The sequence below is a fragment of the Dipodomys spectabilis genome, unplaced genomic scaffold (genome assembly GCF_019054845.1).
Source record: "Dipodomys spectabilis isolate Male_0828 unplaced genomic scaffold, ASM1905484v1 ptg000155l, whole genome shotgun sequence".
Classification (NCBI taxonomy): Eukaryota; Metazoa; Chordata; class Mammalia; order Rodentia; family Heteromyidae; genus Dipodomys; species Dipodomys spectabilis.
In genome coordinates, this window is record NW_024870832.1 from 3,649,738 (window position 1) to 3,670,341 (window position 20,604).

Genomic DNA, 20,604 nt, shown 5'->3' on the forward strand with positions numbered 1-20,604 from the left:
AGCACTCTACATTTGCCATGCGGCAGTGACTCAAACCTGTCATCCTAGCTACTAAAGGGAAGGAGGTGCTGGTGTTGTTCAAAAATATTAATGTTATAAAGATAAGGAAAAGCTGAAAAATTATTCCAGACTAAAAGAGACCTAGTATACACAACTACATATAATTCATGATCATGTACTGGTATTAGTACTGGAGGAAAAAAATTGGTAGAAAGAACGGAAATGAGCCAATTGGCAAAACTGGAAAATGGACAGAAGATTAAGCAAAAGTATGGCATTGTTAGTAATGTACTGAAGCTGATAACTATTCTGTGGCTACGTAATAATGGGACATTTATATGCTGAGGAGATCATGATTAAAATATGCAGGAATAGAGGACTACAATATATACAAATTAATCTCAAATATGTGTCCACAGAGAACATACATGCAAGCACAAGTGATTGGGCAAATAAAGTAAAATATGAAACATAGTGAATTTGCATAAAAAGCACACAAATATTGTTTATATTCCTTTTGTGACTTTTCTCTAAAGTTGACCATTTTTAAACAATACTAGATTGAATAGTGAAGAGATACACTTGAACTGCAGAAGATGAGTTCCTGAGAAGTGGTCCGAGCAGGTTTCGTGGAGAATGTAAGGGATAAGAATAAAAGACCAATGGGGCTGGGAAGGTGGCTCAGTGGTAGAGCGCTTGCCTTGCATGCCTGAGGTCCTGGGTTTGATTCCTCAGCACCACATAAACAAAAAGAAAAAAGCCGGAAGTGGCGCTGTGGCTCAAGTGGTAGAGCGCTAGCCTTGAGCTGAAGAGCTGAGGGACAGCGCCCAGGCCCAGAGTACAGGCCCCACGACCAGACCCTCTCCTCCCCCCCCCCAAAAAAAAACAATAAAAGACCAAGTGTTACATTCCTTACCCTAAGACACAGGAGCAAACAGGACAAGCTGACTTACATGGCCATCAGCTCCCTCTGTCCAGGAAGCATTGTGTGCCTGCTGCTTACTGGCTTATAGAATGTCTCTTGAGCCTGGGAAAGGTAGGCATAAAAGGAAAAAAGTAGCCCATGACCCAGTGAGCAGTATGCCATGAGCAGGCAACCAAATATATGCTGTATTAAATATTACTCTGGATACAGAACCTCCCTACCCACTCTGACTTGGATATGCACACAACTCACAAGTCACTAACGAAGAGCAAGGCTTTGCCCAAGGGTCTTACTTCCATATGGTAAATGGTCACTATCTCAGTTTTTATCCACTAAAGTGTTACAAATAAACAAATTAAAATCACCAAGAAGTAATAACTTACCCTGGCAAGTTTATCTGGTTTGCAGGAGATTTGCAGCTGGGAAAGAAGCTCTGTTATCTCTTCAGAAAAATCTTCATCCCCTGAAAAAAACGAAGTCTCACATGAAAAACATTCCAGAAAAACTGCTGAGGATCACAAGAAAGGTAAGAAGGAAGAGGAAGGAAGGCAGCAGAAATATTCATAACAATTTATCTGAGCATGGAATATGAGTGCTTACAGAATCTTTTCATGCATGGTATGTCAATGAATGTTCTTAATGGGCTTATAAGAGAAGTGGGCATTATCATATTATGATAAAGATAGGGAAGGCTGGAAGAGGTCAAGGATTTCTTCAAGATCTCTTAGGAAAGATTAGGAGTTAAAATGGTAGCCCTCCACTTTCAATGCTCTTTGCATCACATTTCAGAAGAATGCATGGAGATATGAAGCAGATATTGTATAAAGAAAATGGAATTCAAGGCTAGGAATATGGCTTAGTAGTAGAGTGCTTGCCTAGCATGCATGAAGCCCTGGGTTCCATTCCTCAGTACCACACAAACAGAAAAAGCCAGAAGTGGCACTGTGGCACAAGTCGTAGAGCACTAGCTTTCAGCACAAAGAGGCTCAGGGACAGAGCTCGAGCCCTGAGTTAAGCCCCAGGACCAGAAAAAAGAAAAACAAAAAAAGAAAACAGAATTCAAGTTGGTACAGTAAAACAGTCAGGAGACTCAAGGGTAGCCAAGAAAATGGGAAGAGTTTCAGGCAGAGAAAATGAGTGCCAAGATTAGGGGGTGAAAGCCTGGTAGGAAGTTTAGTATGATCACAGAATTTAATGTAAGCAAAGGAAAAAAGCAACAAAGTAGGATCCAGCTAAGACTGGGTCTTTATACCTTAATAAGATTTTAAACTTTCTACCAAAGAGATGAGGAACTACTGAATGATTTTTTAAAACAGAGACAGATAAGATCAAATTTAAATCAATAGAAGGTTACTTTAGTAGCTGAGTAGAGAACTAATCAGCACTAATCTAGGAACAAAAAAGGCAATGAACCTGAGGCAATAATCCATGATCCAAGTAAGAGATGGAGATGTGTAAATCGGAGTGGGGGGGGGGGGGGGGAAGGATTCCTAAACATTGGAAGGGTGCTAAGGAAAATGTTGAAATTATCCTGATGATGGGAACATAGAACACCTCATTGGAGAAACAGGCAAACATATGGGTAAGTCAAGAGTAAACTATAATCAAGACAGCCAAACAAACTGTCAGGAAACATTCCTTCTCTCTTTACACACCTAAATCTTATCCATTCACTCCTTGTGAGACCAGCCTAAGGTTTTAACCCTTAGAATCTATATATTTCTTAATCACCAGTCTGTAGCTTCAAAGGGCAAATTATTACTGATTTATACCTGCCATTGTCCCCAAAAATCCTGAGGGCGAGAAATGTATCATAGCCCTTGGCATTTAAGACAGAGAATTTAAATGATTTAGTGATTTCAAGTATAAGATGGATTGTAAAGAAGGTGATCTCATTAGTACAATCCTTACCTATATAACTCACTTAAGCAATATTTAATTAAATCCTACTATGAAAAAATCTACTGAGCTGGGAAGGTGGCTCAGTGGTAGAGTGCTTGCCTTGCATGCATGAGGCCCTGGGTTTGATTCCTCAGCACCACTAAAGCAGAAAAGCTGGAAGTGGCGCTGTGGCTCTGAAGAGCTGAGGGGCAGTACCCAGGCCCAGAGTTCAGACCCCATGACTGGCAAAAAAAACATTCAAAATCTGGCTTTTAGGTAGTCGTTCCATTTTCCCAACTAAATTCTACTGGGTGCAAGAAATTAATCTGGAAACATAGTGAGATACCTATATACCAAAGGATTGACAAAAATAACCCAATAACATGTGGAAAAAAAACTTTTTTTCATTTATATTTATCTCATTCCATTCTAAAAATTATTTAGTGTATACTTAGAATATAAATAATACTTCAATATATACTTTTAATTTACAAATGTTCAAATATACAATGTATTATGCCTGAGTGGTCAATAAACATTTTTCTGGTAATAGTCGTGAACAAAAAGGAGGCTGGGCAATGGTGTGGCTCATGCCTGTAATCCTAGCTATTTGGGAGGCTGAGAATGAAGGATTATAATGTGAGGTCAGCCTTGGCAGCACAGTTTGTGAGATCCCCTTCTCAGCCATCGCTTGGTATAGTAGTATGTGTTCATCTTCCTACACTAATGTGAGAGGCCAAAATTAGGAGGATCTCAGTTCCAACCTAGCCTGGGCAGAAAACTTTAGGAGATTCCATCTCAACAGAGAAGCTGGACACAGTGCCTATGATCCTAACAATGACAGGAAGAATGAAACAGGCAATTGTAGTTCAGGCATGCATCCAGGCAGAAAGCCAGATTCCCCTGAAAACAGTTAGGGGAAAGCAGGGCCCAAGGCATGGCTCAGTGCTAGAGTGCCTGCCTACCAAGTTTGAGTAAGCTGAGCTCACACCCCAGTACCACCATAAACAAAGAAAAATTATGGCGGAATATCATTATTCATGTATTCACGTATTCTCCACCGAACTAAGTGTATATGGGGCAGAAGTGTGGCCCAGTATTAGGCTGAGGGTATAACTGTGGTAGAGTACTTCCCTGAGGCTCTGTGTTTGGGGACTGGCATAGAGGTGAGGAGAAGTTGCATTGAAAGTATGTAGGATGATGCTGGGAGCTCACAGCTATAATTACAGCTACTCAGGAGGCTGAGACCTGAATGATGGACGTTTAAAGCCAGGCAGATCTGGTTAGATCTATCTCCACTAATCAAGAAAAATGACAGACTGGAGTCTTGGTTCAGAGTGGTAAGACATCAGCTGGGTTCAAGCTGTGGTCCTGGCACCAAGAACAACAACAACAAAATAAATAAATAAAAGAACAAAGTGTGGGCTTTGGAGGGACTTTGGAAGAAGGCGGGACTCTCCCCAAATGGCCAGACATATTCTTAGGCAAACGGATGGCAAGGGCCAAGGATGCTGATGGGAAAAGATGGCCAACATTACCACAACACCTGCCTTCAGCTACTTTCTATTTTTTTCATACTTCATTGAGATATCATTAAATGCCAACATTACTGCTGAATTCTCTACAAATATCACCAAAGAGGGCTGGCACAGGGTGGGAGGGGAGTTAGACAGGAGTCTGTTTTCAGTCATTTCTGGTAAACAGACAAAAATCCAACTGTTTAGAAAATCCCTCAGAGTTCTCTGAATGGTATTTTAAGATCAGGATTCCCATTCCTATACAGAGCCCAATGCTGATAACATGAACAGATGCTGTTAATTGCACTACATACAAATAAGTTTATAAATAACACAACTGTCAACTGGGGCCTGGTTAGAAAGAATGCAACTATCTATTTCTTTTTTTCTATTTTTTTTTTCCCCGTTCGTGGGGCCTTAACTCTGGGCCTGGGCACTGTCCTTCAGCTCTTTAGCTCAAGGCTAGTGCTCTACCACTTGAACCACAGCTTCACTTTGGCTTTTTCTGCTTATGTGTTGCTGAGGAATTGAACCCAAGGCCTCATGCATGCAAGGCAAGCACTCTACCACTGAGCCACCTTCCCAGCCCAGAATGTAACTATCTAAACATATTACAATGGCTTTATGCATTTCCTAAAACTTCTAAAAGGAAATTTTTAAAATCTATTAACTTATATCTTTGACATCATGAAATAATTACCACCTCTTGGTTATAACTTACTGTGCCCCATATTGAAAACAGTATTTCATTTAGTACTTATTTTAACAACCTGCAAGGAATTAGATTGGGTCTTCTTATAGATGAGAAAACAGCTCAGTGTCAAGGAATTGTTCAAGATCACATGGCTTTAGTAAATGACAGATCTTCATTTTGAAACCCTCGATAACTCCAAAGCCCATCATGGTTAACTGCCATCTCAACACTTCAGAACAACATTAATAACATGTTCAAAAAACTCTTTTTTCTTTTTATTATGCCAGTCCTGGGGCATGAACTCAGGGCCTGGGTGCTGTCCCTGGGCTTCTTTAGCTCAAATCTAGCATTCTATCACTTGAGCTGTAGCTCTACTTTAGGCTTTTGGTAGTTAATTGGGGATGAGAGTCTCACAGACTTTCCTGGTGGGCTGGCTTCAAACTGAGATCCTGGGATCTCAGCTTCCTGGGTAGCTAGGTTTACAGATATGAGCCACCAGCACCTGGTCAGAAAAAATTTTCTAATCAGGAATCAAGCTTTTACATAGACTAAAGTATCATTTATTAGTAAGATGTTATACAACTAACCAGTCTGCCTTCTTAGAACAAATGCTGAAGACAAATACAAAAAACAAACAAACAAACAAACATCCAATGCTGCATAAAATCCACACTCAAGGATTAAGCAAAGTCCCTCACTCAGAGATGTTCGCCCTCTCCATAGAAAACTTGAAGGCTAGGGGCTGGGAAGGTGGCTCAGTGGTAGAGCACTTGCTTTGCATGCATGAGGCCCTGAGTTCGATTTCTCAGCACCACATAAGCAAAAAGAAAAAAGCCGGAAGTGGCGCTGTGGCTCAAGTGGTAGAGCGCTAGCCTTGAGCTGAAGAGCTGAGGGACAGCACCTAGGCCCAGAGTTCAGGCCCCACAACTCGACCAAAAAAAAAAAAAAGAAAAGAAAACTTGAAAGCTAGTTATTTTACAGTAGATTAAAAATAAAAAAACAAATGAGGGGCTGGGAAGGTGGCTCAGTGGTAGAGCGCTTGCCTTGCATGCATGAGGCCCTGGGTTCGATTCCCCAGCACCACATAAGCAAAAAGGAAAAAAGCCAGAAGTGGCGCTGTGGCTCAAGTGGTAGAGTGCTATCCTTGAGCTGAAGAGCTGAGGGACAGCGCCCAGGCCCAGAGTTCAGGCCCACGACCGGACCCCCCCCCCCCAAAAAAAAAAAAAAAAAAAACAGAAGAGGTTTTTGGGGCTGGGAAGGTGGCTCAGTGGTAGAGCACTTGCCTTGCACGCATGAGGCCCTGGGTTCGATTCCTCAGCACCACATAAGCAAAAAGAAAAAAAAAAAAAAAAACAAATGAGGTTCAGAGGATAGCAAAGGCAAGCACACTGACAGTTCAAAGAAGATCAGAGCCATCTTTAAAAGCTCTGATATTTGGAAAAATTTAATCTGGCAGCTCTCAAATATGCTACTTGCAGGACCTCTTAATACTCTTAAAATTTTGAGAATCCCCAAAGAGCTAATCAAAAATATAAGTACAGCTAAGAGTTGGTGGCTCTCACCAGTAATCCTAGCTACTGAATCAGGAGACTGAGATCTATAGATTGCTGTTCAATGCCAGCTACATCAGGAAATTTGATGAGATTCTTATCTCCAATAAACAACTCAGAAAAAAAAAAAAAAAGAAGTAGAGCTGTGACTCAAGTGGTAGACTACAGTTCAGGATCAATGCCTGGCTGCTGAATCAAGCCCCAGGACTGGCACAATAAATAAATAAATCAGGGCTGGGAAGGTGACTCAGTGGTAGAGCACTTGCCTTGCATGCTCAATTCCTCAGCACCACATAAGAAAAAAGCTGGAAGTGGCGCTGTGGCTCAAGTGGTAGAGCGCTAGCCTTGAGCTGAAGAGCTGAGGGACAGCGCCCAGGCCCAGAGTTCAGGCCCCAGGACCGGACCCCCAAAAAAAAAAAAGAATAAATAGATAAATAAATAAATACATGAGATATGTAAACACACACATGAGACAGACATATATAGACAGATATGTAAAAACGTAGAACTCAGCCAATGAGCAAAGCGTCAAGTACTAAGTTCAAGTCCTAGTTTCACAACCCAAACAAAAGAAAAATTAGAACTGAAATGCATGTGGTACTTTTGTAAACTTAACAAAACACCCCATTAGTTGTTAGTATACATTTAGAAAAAAACAACTATATTTTCCAAAAAAGGTAAAACTTCAGCAGAACAATGTCATTGTTTTACATCTTTAATAAATCTCTTTATCATTTAGTCTAATGAAAGACATCTGTATTCCCTTACCTTCTTTTACACTCAGGGATATATTGTTTTAATTACATGAAGAAAATCCACCTTACAAAGTCACTTAGTTGGAAAGGGAAGAAGTATTTTAGTAGTGTTCTTAGATTATCAGTAAAGTTAATGCTTCCATATTCCTTAATACTATACTAAAACCCAACTACTGGTCATCTCTTAAAGTTTAGGGTAATGAGATACACAGCAATGAGCCTGAAGCTATACCACAAGATTTTCTGTTGGAAGTATTAAATTAAAATCCATTAGTCTTTTTTTTTTTTGTCCATGCATGGTTTGCTAACATCACACATTTAATGATGGGAAAATATTCACTCTGAGTTATATAAATCTTCCAAATGCTGACAAACTGTCCTGTAATAAACAAATATAGCCATTATTATCAACACAGATTTTATCAGCAGAGTCTGTAAACAGTTCTGGGAAGCTACAAAGCTCAACAGAGTAATAAATATGTTCTACAAAATTGAAACTTAGTTTGAATGTTTATCATGACTCATACATAGTTGCTTTTCTTGACATAAAGGCTCATTTCATTTACTTTCAAGAAATGTTCACCAAATAGAATTCTACTGTCTATGACCAGTTATACTTCAGAGTGAAAATGACATTCCATGGCAAAGTAAGCAATTCAATTAAACATTACAAATGGGTTGGGTAGTGGAGGCTCACATCTGTAATCCTAATGACTGAGGAGACTGAGATCTAAGGATCATGTTTCGAAGCCAGCCCAGGGAGGAAAATCTGTGAGACCCTTATCTCCAATAAACTACTCAGAAAAAGCCAGAAGTGGTACAGTGGTTCAAGTGGTAGAGCACTAGCCTTGAGCAAAAGAAGCTTAGGGCAGTGCCCAAGCCCTGAGTTCAAATCCTAGGACCAGCCAAAAATAAAAAGAAGAGAAAAAACTGAATTCATTGGATTCCACTTTCTTAAAACAGCCAATTAGCAAAGAACACGCGTTAGAAATATTTCTAACTAAAATGTTAAAGTAAAACAACACTTAAGATTCATTTGCCAGAAATTACACTTTATATAAACTGCCACATTACCTAATTACTGTAAAAAATGAGCAGCTTCAACATTCATATTTCCTAAGGCTTTAAAATGTGGGATCAGGAAGGGGGAAGAATGTCACTCACATTTTAGGTACTACCACCTTACCCGCCTCAATTCAAGATGGAATTAAGGGTCCCACAAGTCAAGAAGCACCGATGAAGTATCCAGAGGTATAAAGAAAAGGACTGAGGACAAACTCTGACAAGAGCACTCTTTAACTGTAAACACTGGCAGGGGTACATGAACAATATCTTCCGGGGGTGCTAAGAGGAGTCTGACAGGAAAAAAAAGAAGACATAGGCACGAGGCTGACATGTCTGAATAGCTAGACGGGGGGAAAGTTGCAAAAAGGACTCTACATGAAAATTCTCACTGTAAAAAGGAGAGAAGCAGGGTACCAGTGGTTCATGCCTGTCATACTAGTTACTCAAGAGGCTGAGATCTGAGGATCACAGTTGGAAAGCATAAGACATTTTTCTCTAATCACCAAAAAAAAAAAAAAGCTGGCAGTAAACTAATTTATTTCAAAGGTAAAACACTACATATAAATACACTGCATCTTCCCATTCAGATACTGAATTTTCATATTACCTTTTTTCTCTTCTTCCTCTTCCTCACAAAATTCTGCTAGGGAAAATTCTTCTTTGAGTTGTTCTAATTCACGTATTATAACCTCTAGTTCTTCTCCACTCAGAGAATTAAGGACAGATTTCACCTGAATGAAGATAATAAAATATTATGGAAATATTAATAAAACGAAAGTTCACAGGGAGAAAAGACTGAAGAGCTCATTGCCAACACAGCTCTGTGTGTGTGTGTGTGTGTATGTGTGTGTGTGTGTGTGTGTGTGTGTGTGTGAGTCCTAGGGCTTGAACTCAGGCCCCAGGCACTTTTGTGCTCAAGTCTAACACTCCATTACTTGAAGCATAGAAGCATTTCCAGTTTTTTGGTGGTTAATTGGAGATAAAAGTCTCACAGACTCTCTTGCTTGAGCTGGTTTCACACCACAATCATAAGATTTCAGTCTCCTGATTAGCTAGGATTGCATCACCTCGCACTAATTTTTTTTTTTTTTTGGGGGGGGGGGGAGTCTTAGAGCTTGAATTCTGGGTCTGGGTGCTATCCCTGAGGCAGTTTGTGCTCAAGGCTAGTGCTCTACCACTTGTACTACAGTGCCACTTCCAGCTTTCTGAGTGTTTTATCAGAGACAATTTGCCTGGGCTGGCTTTGAACTAACCTCAGATCTCAGCCTCCTTAGCTAGGTTTATAGCCGGATCTATTTTTTAATAATTTTAACACAACAGAGTAGGTATTATAGGAAGATAGATAAAATTTGTATTTCCAAAAGTAATACAGGCTAGAGATAACTGAAAATTATCAGTGCTTTGAATGGCTTAGATTATCAGAGGAGATGAACTAACAGGAAATTATATATGAATTAGCAGCTATTAACAGGCTTTTTGGCAGCTAAAACCCATGACACTGAAGAAAAAAATAGATAATGAAAGACTAAGGTAAAAGAAAAAGACAGGGGATAGTAAAACCTCTTTGGTATTCTGTTCTTTTTGTATAGTTTTAGAGAAATAACATTTCATCTACTCAATATTTTTTCTAACAAACATTAGAGGATTTTTTTTTAATCTGTTATACTATTTCCAGAGTCCCAAGCCTTCTTCGGAGACACATTTCATACAAAGAGAAAAGAAACCATGCAACGTTTCTTGTTTGAAGACTCTTTTCAGCTGGGAGTTTGAGACTGGAATTACCTTTATTTCACTTTCTCGCGAAAGCATCTCCAGAGCTTCTAGATGTGAAAGGCCTTGAAATTCATCAAACAGTAGCCCATAATGAGTTTTCTTGTCTGTTTCCATAGTTACCTCATTGGAGGTCCTTAGCTCTTCTTTCTCCTTTGCCTCTCGTAAAACCTAAAAAGAGATGGAAGCATAGAAGCAGCAAACAATAAGAGCTCAAGGGTAAGTTTTAAGAGTGGAGAGAAGCAAAGCTAAGCTAAGTTCCAGTACAGAGTACTGCCCTTCATTCTTGGTACAACAAATCAAATTCACTAAGGATCAGGAACTGCAAGGAAAAAAAGAAGCTAAACATAATTTGATGCTAGATAGCATCTCCCAAGGAGCCACATTCATTTCCAAAAGTGGTTTCAACATTAACCTAACAAGCAATCTTGACAGTGCTCAGGATTTTGCACTGCACTGACAAAAGCCTACTGCAGAAAGAAAAGAGTTGGCCATTTGTCTAAGTAGTAGAACTCTTACTGCATATCCAATGCATAAGAAAAGCCTTAATTTTATAAAGCATTGAAAATTCTTTACAAGGAAACGCTAAAAAAAGTCCCAAGTTAACAAAGGCCAAAATTAAAATTAAAAAAAAAAAAAACAAAAAACAGAAAACAGTAATCAAATCAGTAAAGGTAAGAGTACCTGAGACAGAGTAGAATTCCGGTTCATAAGACCTTTGGTCCTTTTAAATCCAGGATCCCCTTCTGCTATTACATCCATTGTCTTCTTCCCAATGAATTCTAAGGCATCTAAACCCCCACTAATAACACTCTTTCCCTAGAAAGCAACATAAAATGGCATTACTCAATATTGGAAAATACATTTGTATGTTTTGGGGGGTTTTGGTGCCATTCCAAGGACTTAATCTCAGGGCCTACGTGGGCTTTTTGCCCTCAAGGATGGCACTCTACCACTTGAGCCACAGCTCCACTTCCTGCTTTATTTACTGGGAAATTTGAAAGAAGAATCTTTCAGACTTTCCTGCTGGGGCTGGCTTTGAACCACAATCCTCAGATCTCAACTTCCTAAGGAGCTAAGCATGAGCAACTAGTGCCCAACCATTTATATGTTTCAATTCTTTAAGAGTGGCCAATAATACCAAGCACTGAGAAGAACGTGGAACAGCAGAAGAAATACACATCACAGTTTTCCACTTGGAAAACTGCTGGCCAGTATGTACTATAGCTACCTATGTGCAGTGGTTCATCAAAAGACATATACAGAGCTGGGAATGTGGCTTAGTGGTAGAGTGCTTGCCTCGTATGCATGAAACCCTGAGTTCAATTCCTCAGTACCACATACACAGAAAAGGCCAGATGTGGCTCTGTGGCTCAAGTGGTAGAGTGCTAGCCTTGAGTAAAAGAAGCTCAGCGACAGTGCTCAGGTCTGAGTTCAAGCCCCAGGACTGACAAAAAAAGAAGATATAAGCAAAAATGTTCAGAGCAGCATTATTTGTAATAGCTATAACATGGAAACTATTTCAATGCTTACCAACTGTGGAATAAATAAGACATATTGACAAAATGGAATACCACATCCAAAATGCATCATGGTCATATTATACAAAAATGTTATGTGAAACTAGATACAAAATGTACTATATGTATGTAGTCAGGACTATAGTTATCTTCCTAGGAGAAGGGGCATAGTATCTCTTAAAGAGTCTGCACAAGTTCACATTATGAAAATTCATTGTTTTAATTTTCTGAATGAAAATTAATAAATACAGTATTACTTCAAAAAGCTACAGTATAACCATATATTGTGGTGCATGCCTATAAAGTCAATACTCTAAAGACTAAGGCATGAGTATTCTGAGGCTGAGGCCAGCCTAAGCTACACTCATTTCAAGTTCGAGGATCTTGGGCTACACAGTGAAAAGAATGAAAAGAGAATCCAAAGACGCAGTGTACCTCTGTAATCACAGCTGCTCACAGGTAGAGGTAGAATTGTAGTTCAAAACCAGCACAAGCAAAAGCCAACCATCTGATCCAAAAACAAACTAGCTATTTCTGCTTTCTAGATGCCATGGTGTGATTGATTCTGTTTTGTCATGTCCTCCCTGCCATTATGAACTGACATCTCTGAAACTATAAATCAAAATAAATAATTGGTCGGGCACCAGTTGCTCATGCCTGTAATCCTAGCTACTCAGGAGGCAGAGATCTGAGGATCTCGGTTCAAAGCCAGCCCGGGCAGGAAAGTCCGTGAAACTCTTATCTCCAATAAACCACCAGAAAACTGGAAGTGGCGCTGTAGCTCAAGTGGTAGAGCTCTAGCCTTGAGCTGAAGAGCTGAGGGACAGAGCTCAGGCCCAGAGTTCAAGCCCCATGACAGACAATAAATAAATAAATAATTGTTCCCTTTATATAGACATAGATAGATACATAGATAGACAGACAGATAGATAGATAGGCAGGAAGGCAGAAGAAAGGGCTAATGATGTGACTCAAGTGGTAAAACATACTTCATATTGCCAAAATAAAGGTTAAAATAGCCAGGCAGTGGTGGGCTGTTGGCTCATGCCTGCAATCCAAGCTTCCCAGTTACTCTGGAGGCTAAGATCTGAAGATCGGAGTTTAAAGCCAGGCAGGCAGGAAAGTCCATGAGATTCTTACCTCCAATAAACTATTCAAAAAACAAAAAACAAAAAAAAAAAAAAAACAGGAAATAGGGCTGTGACTCAAGTGGTAGAGGGTAGCCTTGAGCAAGTAAGCTCAGGGACAGCATCTAGGACTTGAGTTCAAGCTCCAACACTGAGACACACAGACACAGACACAGACACACACAGACACAGACACACACAGACACACAGATACAGACAAAATATTAAAATAAAAACTTTTTAAAAAGCCACTAGCTACCTACCTTTATGTAGGAAAGAGATTATGCTCTCTTAAAATGTTTCTAATAATGTATACTTATAAGAAAAATAATTTTGTAAAGCAGACATTTTCTAGGGCCAATAAACTTCAGAATTTCTGGTCCATACAATGCTATGTGCACACTGTAACTCTTCAATCTATATTCCTGTATTTTTAGGGGAAGTTTTCGCATAGCTTTTATTCTACCACTCAGAAGTGATTGATCCTCAAGTGACTGGCACCCTTGAAGAATAAGCAGTCAAATGACTCTTTCAGGAAAAGAACAGAAAGACATGGAAACCCACTATAGGAATATTAGTCCCATGATGCTTACAGGATAACAGAAAGACACAGAAACCCACTACAGGAATGGACGGGAGGAAAGCAGCTTGCACTTCTTACTCACTGTGCTCTGAACAGCAGTAGAGATGGTAGAGAGGACACCAAATGGCACAGATACTGGTGAGGAGTTTTCATTCTCCTTGGAGCTAGTTTCTCCTACAAAAGGGAGAACATGTACAAACACAAAAGAAAAGTTCATTAACCATTTTCCTTCATTATTATGTGATTTATTTTTTTAAAAATTGAGGCATTTTTGCATACAGTAATCTTATTTTAAGATGAAGGCTAAGATAAGCAGTCTTTTATATTTTCAGTTCATTTCAAATATAAAAGTATTGATTGCTGGGTGCAGGTGGCTCATGCCTGTAATCCTAGCTACACAGGAGGCTAACATCTGAGGATCACAGGGCAAAGCCAGCCCAGGCAGGAAAGTCTGTGAGACTTTTATCTCCAATAAACCCCTAGAAAACCAGAAGTGGCGCTGTAGCTCAAGCTGTATAGAGCACTCTCCTTGAGCTGAAGAGCTCAGGGACAGCGCCCAAGCCCAGAGTTCAAGCCCCACAAATGACAAAAAAAAAAAAAAATTAAAACTAAAAGTATTGACCTAGCTGGGCACTGGTGGCTCATACCACCAGTTACTCAGAAGGCAGAGATCTGAGGAATGCAGTTCTAAGCCAGACCAGGCAGAAAAGTCCATGAGACTATTATCTCAAATAAACTACTCAGAAAAAGCTGGAAGTGGTGCTGTGGTAGAGCGCTAGCCTTGAGTACAAAGAGGGTCAGGGATGATGCCCAGGTCCTGAGTTCAAGCCCCAGGACTCGTAAAAGAAAAGTATTGATCTATACACCATAGAGTAAATAACTTTATTGATCTGACCTTCTAAATAAGGGGAAACTATAGTCAGAAATAGATCAATGTTGGCAAGGGACGTGAATATACAGAAAGGTGTTGCTACAAATTGGCATGAAGGAATTCCCTTATGTAATCAAAATATTTTTCTATCTCAGGGAGCCACATAGTCTTTTATATTGTGCTGTGTAGCAAATATACTATGATTATACAGTATAAACATAACTGATTATATAGTATAAACGTAACTATTATTTCTCAACACAAAGTCATATTGCAAAAAAAAAGTTTTACTATATGCAAATTATAGCTCAACTTTATCCTAGAAGACTATGCTAATTCTTAGTAAGGGAACCAATAGACGTTACAAAGATGAATATGTTTCAAAAATAATCAGTTCTGTTTTACCTTTAAAAATCTTATACTAGATCAACTAGTACATCAAGTAATTTAACTATATTATATCAAACACTATTATGGAGAGAACTTTTGCTTTCAAATATTATAAATAAACTGATTTTACAACTGCCTTCCTACAGAGCAACTATAAAACCAGACAAAATAGAAGAAAGAACTATTTTTAGATACTGGACAAAAAGAACAAGACTTTGGTCCAGGAGAAAAGAGAAACAAAGTCAACCCTACAACTGGGCTTTCTTCCTACAGAAAAGTTCCAAACCCCAACACACAGAGGAGAACCTAAAGACAACAGAACATTCACAGGCAATATAAGTCAGGAATAAAGTCTGGAGTCGAGGTAGGCTGAAGCAGCTACCACTTAAAGTCAGAAAACATCAGAGGATGAAGCTATATAAGTAAAATGTTCCAAGAATCTACAGATGTGCCCTTGTGTCTTTATCTGAATAATACACTGTTCAAGCACTGGGCAACTTCACACAGCTGAGAGAAGAACTACTGCAAGCAGTAAGCAACACAATCCCCAGAGCTCCAACTAGGCTGAAATATCTGGTGTCTAGACAACCAAAGTGAACAGACTTCATTGAACACCTGAAGACTAAGAGTGAATTCAGAAGAATCAGGGTTCAGCAGTAAAGATAAACTAATGTTTAAGAGTGAAAGCTACACTACATTCACTCTAAACAAGCCTAACAAAGAGAGGGAAAGGGTGACATTGTCAAAAAGAAATGTACCCTTTACCTGACTTAAGTAATTGTAACCCTTATCTTTATAGTAACATTTCTTTAGTATGAATCTGAATTATATATACAATAACTAACTGCCAACAAAGGGAAAGCAGAACTGGGTGGCTTACACCTATGGTCCTAGCTACTCATGGGGCTGAGATCTAAAGATCACAATGGAAAGCCAGCCAGGGCAGAAAAGTCTGTGAGACTCTTATCTCCATTTATATATCCAGCAAAAACTGGAGGCAGTACAAGATATGGGGGGAGGGGGAGCATTCAGGGACTGTGAAGCCCTGAATTCAAGCCCCAGTGCCAGAACACACACATTAAGCGAGGGAGGGGGAGGGAGAGAAAAAAGAAAGAGAGGAAGGGAAGGAGGGAGAAGTGAAAAAGGGGGGGAGAGAAAGAAAAACAGAGGAAGAGAAAGAAGAAGAGGAAGGAAGGAAGAAGAAGAAGAGGAGGAAGAGGAGGAGGAGGAGAAGGAGGTGGAAGAGGGGAGGAAGAGGAAGAAAAGAAGCAAGTAAGCAAGCTAGCTACCTGGATTGCAGTGGTTCACACCTGTAACCCTAGTTACTCAGGAGGCTGGGATCTAAGGATCTTGAGTCCAGCCCGGGCAAGGTAGTCCAGCCAAGGCAGATTTATCTCTCCAATTATTCACCAAAAATGTGGAAGTAAGCATCACAGAAGTAGAGCTGTGGTTCAAGTGGTAGAGTGCTAACCTTGAGCAAAAAGGTTTAGGGACAGCACGCAGGCCCTGACTTCAAGCAACAGGACCATCACACACACACACACACACACACACACACATACACACACACTCTCTCACTCTCTCTCTCTCTCTCTCTCTCTCTCTCTCTCTCTCTCTTTCTCTCTCTCTCTGAAAGCAGTAGACAACACCCTTCAAGAAACATGACAACATTTTTTAAAAGATGATGAAGTAATTTCACTGGTAGCCTCTCTTTTATCTTAAAGTTCTAGAAAGGCTCATCTCGGGTACAATTTCCTTGGCAGTGAAATTAATCTCTCTTCTTAGGAACTTTAGAAGATGGAAAAGTCCTTATTATGAAAAAGCCATCAATTCTATTCTGGTACACTTATTATTCAACTAAAATCTAAGTCCACATAACTTCCACTGAGTAGTGTTCTCCACTGAGTAGTAGTTTTTCCCCATAATAAACCTAAACTCTGTTCTCCATGCTAGTCTTCAAAGGTGTAAAAAGAACAGATTCCCAAATCTCCTTTCCTTAGATTTTCATATTCAGGATCCATTAACTTTTTAAGACATTAATACTAGCCATTTTATTATCTAGCCCACTTCCTAGAGTTCACCCTGGTTTGCATTCCCCTCTTGAAACATGGCCCTGAGTGACAGACATCTTTCAAGTGTTATGAAGACAGTGCTGTCTACTATCCAAACATACTTCTAACTCCTGTTTTCCTTGCCCTCTAAAAGCAATTCCTGATACAAAATTTCTGATAATGCCAATAATTTACTCTCCCAGTATCTCTTAGTATGAAAGTTAGACATTATACCATTCTAGCCAATGGCATTTGAGAGGAAAGTTACTGGCGGCATGAGGAGCAGTGAAACTTCCTGTCTATATAATTCCTGAATTTGAGCTCATTTGTTTTAGAAGACAATACTTGCATCCACAGGATGATCTAACAAGTTACAAAACCATAAAGAAACCAACAAAGAAAACTGAAGATAACGGGACCCTCCTTCCATCAAAACACCATGCAATAGTCTATTTCTAGAGTTCTTCAGAGAGAAAAATAAACTCATTTTTAGATACATAGAGTCTTAGTCATAGGCAATGATGCCTCATTAAGAACAGTGCACCTCATACATGGAGTATTTTGCAGCCATGTCTGAAAAAGGTATCTCTCCAGTCTACTGACCCATGCACTATGGACTCAAATATAGGTCAATCTAGTTCTCTCAAGTATTTACAAGTAGTGATAGTGGAATGTCTTAGTCCCTGATGGATATGTATGCCAAGATTCAATATAACTCTACAGATGGAGAAAGATAGGTAGAATAAATCTGCTTCCAAAGAAAAATGATAGAGATGAGCAAAAGAGTATTAAACGAGAGACAATAAGGACCCTGAGAAATGAAGAAAACAAACCTGTTCTTCAAAACTTTTCTATATGGTTTAAGCAAGTGCAGGTTTCCTTTTGATCAAGACAAATTTCCAAGAATATACCTTCACCTTTATAAAAACACAAATGCAGGAAAAAAGAAAAGAAAAAGCTAGAATGTAGCTCAGTAGCAAAGCACTTGCCTCGCAAGTGCAATGCCCTGGGTTCTACACCCACTATCAAAAAACCAAAAGAAAAAAAAAAATCACCCTAAACAAAAATACTTTTTTCTCCTGACAGATTTAAATTCAGCTACAACTGGTCACCAAATAAAGTGCTAAGCAAGTCTCATATTCAACAAAGGCCATAGGCGGGCGGGCGGGCATAAATATAGATATAGATATAGATATATTTGCCAGCCCTGGGCGCTTGAACTCAGTGCCTGGAAACTGCGCCTGAGCTTCTTTTGCTCAAGGCTAGCACTCTACCACTTGATTCACAGTGCCACTTCCAGCTTGTTTTCTTTATATGATACTGAGGAATCGAACCCAGGGCTTCGTGCATGCTAGGCAAGCACTCTACCACTGAGCCACATTCCCAGCCCATGGCCATATAATTTTAATGTCTAGCAGTCCTTTGAAATTACTTTAGATGCAGAGTAGAGAGACATGAGCAGGTATAAGAGACAGATCACTAACTGGCAGCTGGATCTGCAATGTACCACACCACAGCTGTAGAATGTCCCCATGTCCTTAGTATCAGATGGTCACTAGATAGCTAATGAATCCAAAGTATCCTGGAATTAATGGTTCCATATACTGACCTCCAGCATGCTTGACTTCTGCTGAAATTTCACTGGGACTAGGGATCCCAAGGGAAGTCTCTGCCTTTTCAATGACGTTTGAAATACCTTGTCCTAGAGAAAATCACAATGTATTGCTCTTTGTAACCTAAACTAAACAAATACAATATCAAAAATGAAATATCAAAATGTGTATGTTCAAAATCATGATGGCTACAAGACATTATTTTTAACAATTTAGGGTAATTAATCCTTGGGACTATCTCCATAATATAATTTTTTTTTTTTTTTACAAAAACCCTGATATATCATCACTAAAGAACAGACATGTATAGCAATTCCTAGACTTCATTCTAATAAGAAAATGATACCAATTCTAGCCATGATATCTATCAGCTCATCAGTACTCGTCTTCAAACAATAAATCCCTTGAATAAATGTGGAGGGGGAATTATTAACAAAGTCCTTTGTAACGTACATCTGCAAAATGCACACAGACATTAATGAAATGACTGATGACCTTACCCACAGTGGCTACTGTAGCCGAAGCTGAAGAGAGCAAGGACTTGCCCCAGCTGCCCCAATATCCCCATCCGGTCTGGGGTACATCTTTGGAAACAGTTTCCTATTGTCCCAGTAAATGGGGGAGGGGGAGAGAGAGACACAAGAAAGTGTGAAAAAATTAGAGAGCCAGAGTCTAATATATATATATATATAAGTTATGTAATTAGTAGCCAAAGTATGGGTAACAAAATAGTATTTGGTTAATACACTGCTTGACTGACAGACAGTTGCATATTTTCATCATGTAAGCACCATGCAGCAAAGGTAATTACTGCTGAAGGCTTTTATAGAACTGAGAAAATATTATCCTTGGTTGTAAAAACAAGAAAAGAAGTGTAATCCTAAATTAGCATTGAGCTTGAGTCTCTTAACCTCAACTTTTTTTTCCTTGTACCAGGGCCTCACACGTTTGACTTGCTTGCTCATGGCTGGCACTCTACCACTTGAGCCACACCTGTAGTCTGGCATCTTGCTGGCATTTACCTGAAGATGGAATCTGCAGTTACTCTGGACCTAAGACCCTCAGTAGCTAGGACTACAGGTATAAGCCAAGGGTACCAGGTTAACCCCAATATTTTTAAATCCCAGTATTCTAATAAAGATTCTAGTCAGTGGCAGTCTGTGATACCTGAACAGGGAGAACTTCTGAAGTCTCAGGATCCCTGGAAGATCCAACATCTGGTCTCTTCCGAGTGGACACTACAGGTTCCGACTGACTCTCTTGGTTGGCATGTAGGTCAACAGACTCAGCATTCTTCACAGACTCAGAATTTTCCACTGACTCGCAGTTTCTATCTTCAAGGACAGGATTTGCTTCAGTTATCACTGGAGTCTCAGGATCATCTTTATCTGACATGATTAGCACATCACCTGGTCAAAGAAAAGCCCAAGGAAAAAAAGTGATGTCAGTATTTTTGGTATAAATTATTTGTCTGGGGGGAAAGGGAGGTTGGAAGGGCAGGGATGGGAAAGGGAAACAAAGGAGGAGGCAACAATGCTTGATAACAAATGTACTAATTACCTTGCTCATGTAATTGTAACCCCTCTGTACGGTATTTTCACAATAAAAATCTTATTAATAATAATAAAAGTTTTCCTAAAGCAATAAAAAGTTTAATTTAAAAAATTATTTGTCTAAATATTGATACTTTCAGAGTCACAGGCAGGTACATCAGTAAATTAATAAGACACGATTCCACAGACCTTCCCCAGTTCCTCCTAGTAACAACTTGCATAACTGAAGCATAGTAATACATTGTGGCAGAATCCACCAATCTTCAGATTTCACCATTTTTACATGAACTCATTGGTGTGTACATTAATTAGATAGATAAAATTTTATCCCAAATACAGTCATGTCTTGGTATGTGCAGGGAACTGCTTCTAGGACCCTCATATGATATAATGGTGTCATACTGGCACATAACCTGTGTACATCTTTCCATAGTTTTTTATTTGGGGGGAGGGGGGGGGGCATGGTTCTGGAGTTTGAGCTCTGGCCTCATCCTTGCTAGGCTGCTGCTCTACCACTTGAACTATAACCCCAAGTCCTCTGGTGGTTCTTTCCGAGATATGGTCTTAAGGGATTGGAGACCTGGCTCAATTGGTAGAGTGCTAGTCACTAGTGAAATCAGTAGGTACCAAGTTCTTAGACAAAATGAATAGAAAAGAGAAGAAGGAAGAAAACATAGGACCTCAAGAACTTTTTTGATTTGTCCCACAAATCAATCCTTCCACTATGTCTCCAGAGTAG

General features: G+C 39.5%; 1 protein-coding gene across 2 annotated transcripts in view; it reads right to left on the reverse strand.

The window, feature by feature from the left end:
* Fam114a2 (family with sequence similarity 114 member A2) overlaps nt 1–20,604 on the reverse strand; it is a 37,869-nt gene that overhangs the window by 13,491 nt on the left and 3,774 nt on the right. For both annotated transcript variants that reach the window (XM_042692395.1, XM_042692396.1), the window contains exons 2-9: nt 19,480–19,721; nt 18,813–18,912; nt 18,309–18,401; nt 13,470–13,561; nt 10,842–10,976; nt 10,170–10,328; nt 8,995–9,118; nt 1,309–1,388 (exon numbers count right to left, since the gene is read on the reverse strand). In XM_042692395.1, coding sequence (XP_042548329.1) covers nt 1,309–1,388; nt 8,995–9,118; nt 10,170–10,328; nt 10,842–10,976; nt 13,470–13,561; nt 18,309–18,401; nt 18,813–18,912; nt 19,480–19,707 — 1,011 coding nt within the window. In that variant the 5' untranslated portion in view covers nt 19,708–19,721. The remainder of the gene's footprint in view (nt 1–1,308; nt 1,389–8,994; nt 9,119–10,169; nt 10,329–10,841; nt 10,977–13,469; nt 13,562–18,308; nt 18,402–18,812; nt 18,913–19,479; nt 19,722–20,604) is intronic.